We start from the raw sequence: 3,549 nt of genomic DNA on the forward strand, positions 1-3,549 counted from the left end.
AAGAGAGGTCGACATGCACTATTAAAATTTTCATCCGTTCAATGAACATCCCTTTGGGTTTGCATTGTGTGGACAAAGTTCACCTCAATAAAATACAAATAAGAGTGATTTGTATACATTTTTGTCCAACATGCCATAAATACAAATATTACATAAGGGTCCTTATATATACAAGTCATATTTACATCCTTTAGATTTTTGTAAACATGATAATTTACATTTCAAATGCTTTGACACTAAAGATCCATACCAAAAGTAATTGAACATATCAATGGAAGATATGCTAGAGACATCAGACATATGAGTGAATATAACCGAATCAGAGACTTCTAATTGTGGTGTCAAACAGTTTGAATCTGTTCGAATCGAATCTAACCTCTTACCAGACCTAATAAGAAACATATCAAAGTATCAAAAACACCCTTAGAAAATTAATGCTAAAGACCTAATATCTATCCTATTTTTGGTAATATTTAAATTAGTATTTAAAAAGTTAATTTTGATTTTAATCCATAAATTCTACAAAATAGATACCAAAAAATACGAGGGTGTAAATAAAATTTAAACATAGTATAGGGTGGTTGGTGTAAATACTTGTGAATCCCGGTGGACCGAGACAGTTTTCCCCTGCAAAAATGCAAAATCGGTGGGAAACATATAGATACACAATACTTGTATCCATATATGCTCATCACGCACAACCCCCAATATCCTCGCCTTAATTCGTACGCACATTTTTCGTTAAATCTCTAGATCTGCTCCTCATTTTCTCTTCTCCTCGGATTGTTTCAGGTTTGTTGATTTTTATTTTATCTAATGTACTTGAAGTTCGATTTCAGTTCATTATATGTTGTTTCAGTTGTGACTTGTGAATTATGAGTTGAAGGATTAGTTATATGCTTTTTTCGATCGGTTTTATGGAGTTCGAGATTTGATATAGAGAATTATTTCTGTTCGATTTCTTATTTTTGTTCTAGTATTGTTAATCGTGTTAGATTTACGTCTTCAGCTCGACGTTTCACTACAAAATAGCAGAAAGAGTTAAGTTTATCTTTGTATCTGATTTCTGTTTCTCTCCTACATATGTGGTTATATTAACAGAAAAAAGTTTGTAGTAGTACTCGACTTGGGCAAAGATCATATAATATGTTTTGATGCTTGTGTATGTCGATCTTCATTCTCGTTCTCTTGCCCTCCTTTTAGTATTCAAAATTTTCTCATTCGATAATTTGTACTCTCAGATTCTAGATGGCCATTTCGTGAATGCTTTTTTGATCAAGTTTTCTATAATCATCTTTAGATTCTGTATTTATGGTACTGATTTAATTGGAGTTATTTTGATTTTGGGGATCTTGACTGATTTCGATCGGGATCCCTAGTTGCTTTCGACAGAATGTTGTGAGAAAGTAACCAATCCCAAAAAAGTACTCAAATGAAAACAATGGATTACGTAGATGCAATCAGATCACTATCATTCTGAATGTATGTTGTAACTTATTGAAAAATGTGATCTTACACGCTTCTGTTTTGTGATTTCTTTTATTTTTTTCCTGTAATCTCATTCTTGGTTTTCCTGAATGTGTAGCTTGCAAGTATGACTACACCTACTGAGGCTCCAAAGAAACGTGAATCTTATCAGTCTTCACGTCCTCCTCTTAATGAAAGAATAATTTCATCCATGAGCAGAAGATCAGTTGCTGCACATCCATGGCATGATCTTGAAATAGGTACTTCATTTCATTTCATTTCATTTCTTCTTGATTTCTTACAACATTCAAGAACTGACTTCCTCAATCTTCCAATTCAGGACCTGATGCCCCAACCATCTTTAACTGTGTAAGGATACAATTCAGTTTAGATCAAACTCCAAATTACTGAAATTAGTGGGGTACACCATTTACTGAAACCTGTGTATTCTTTTAGGTGATTGAAATTAGCAAGGGGAGCAAGGTGAAGTATGAGCTTGACAAAACTACAGGACTTATCAAGGTAATGAAAGATTTCAGCTGTTATAACTTATAACTTATAACTTATAACAATTAAAGAATTAATGTTCACCCAAGTTGCAAATTTGTTTTTATCAGGTTGATCGTGTTCTATACTCATCAGTTGTGTACCCTCACAATTACGGTTTTGTCCCTCGTACTTTGTGTGAGGACAACGACCCACTTGATGTCTTGGTCATCATGCAGGTATTTCAACATTTCAAAGTTTTCTAATTTTTAATAAATTTATATATTTGCTGCAATTTTAAGGAGTTTTCTGCACACACATACAGGAACCCATCCTGCCAGGTTGTTTCCTACGTGCCAAAGCAATAGGTGTCATGCCCATGATTGATCAGGTATTCATATGGTCTAACAAATTTACACTTTCGCCCTTTTGTCGATCAAACACGTTTACAAACATTTTATGGGTTTCATCAGGGAGAAAAAGATGACAAGATAATTGCAGTTTGTGCTGATGATCCTGAGTATAGGCATTACACTGACATCAAAGAGCTCCCACCACATCGTTTAGCTGAGATTCGTCGTTTCTTTGAAGACTGTATCCTTTCAGAACTAAATTATATATAATATTTACTATCATATATATATATATATATATATATATATATATATATATGTGCAAAAGACATGAATGCCCTCATCCTATCATTGAAAATAGCCCTAGAAAGCTTGTCCATTTGTTGTACAAAAATGTTGTTGAAGATGCAAATATTGTTTAACTTAACAAATGATAAGATAAAAAGAATGAGAATAAGGAGGTTGCTGTTGATGATTTCTTGCCAGCTGATAAGGCAATCGAGGCAGTCAGTCATTCGATGTAAGTAAAAATCAAATTTTCATGTGTGATATTTGATAAAAAAAAATAGATGAATGAGTAATTAATATTTACTACTAGAACATTCTAATTGATTAAAATCATAATTCAACAAAATTTATATATATATATTCTTGTTTTATGAAGGGATCTTTATGCGGATTACATTGTGGAGGGCTTGAGGAGGTAGATTTACCATATGAGTAAGGGGGCTTATGAGAGAGACTTTATTTTTTTGCTTAATCAAATCATATTGGTAGATAATCTTGTCCTATTATGCATATGCTATTATATGATATGATGGTAAACAAACCAAACTTGATGTGATCATTATATTTGTCTTTTGTCTTGTCTTTTTGCATACCAAATTACATGTAAAGGTACACCTTATTAAACAAGAAATTTGGTGCTTATTTTCATTTGGTTTCATCACACCTCAAATAACCGATATCCTAACAAAATAGGAAAATGATAATAAAAATAGTTTTAAAAATCAAAAGTTCATAAACCTTTGATTTGTATTCAAGAACAAAAACTCAAACAGTTTGTAAAAGACACTTTGTAAATTAGAATTCAAATCTTTTCATTCACAATCAAAATATACAAAAGAAAACAAGGATTACAAAACAAACAACTTTACACTCTTACATGAATGAATGAAAAATGGCTGATTCAACACGCACTAAAGCATTTCCAGTTTGCTTGCAATTTAGCCATCTAACATCG

The 3,549-nt window shown here is 32.2% G+C and overlaps 1 protein-coding gene across 2 annotated transcripts; it reads left to right on the forward strand.

Annotated features, from left to right (window-relative positions):
- Positions 1-635: 635 nt before the first annotated feature.
- LOC145035140 (soluble inorganic pyrophosphatase 4-like) lies at positions 636-3,242 on the forward strand. 2 transcript variants are annotated; one of them, XM_078983740.1, is made up of 10 exons: positions 652-792; positions 1,380-1,482; positions 1,586-1,727; positions 1,808-1,836; positions 1,924-1,989; positions 2,085-2,192; positions 2,279-2,344; positions 2,427-2,547; positions 2,745-2,826; positions 2,971-3,242. In XM_078983740.1, exons 3-10 carry the CDS (start codon positions 1,595-1,597, stop codon positions 3,011-3,013), a joined length of 648 nt encoding a protein of 215 aa, XP_078839866.1. In that variant the 5' UTR covers positions 652-792; positions 1,380-1,482; positions 1,586-1,594; the 3' UTR covers positions 3,014-3,242. The 2 variants fall into 2 exon arrangements, with proteins under 2 accessions (XP_078839859.1, XP_078839866.1); XM_078983733.1 differs by lacking the exon at positions 1,380-1,482 and having other exon boundaries at positions 636-792.
- Positions 3,243-3,549: the final 307 nt, after the last annotated feature.

Source organism: Lactuca saligna, chromosome 1, assembly GCF_052625555.1.
Source record: "Lactuca saligna cultivar CGN05327 chromosome 1, ASM5262555v1, whole genome shotgun sequence".
Lineage (NCBI taxonomy): Eukaryota > Viridiplantae > Streptophyta > Magnoliopsida > Asterales > Asteraceae > Lactuca > Lactuca saligna.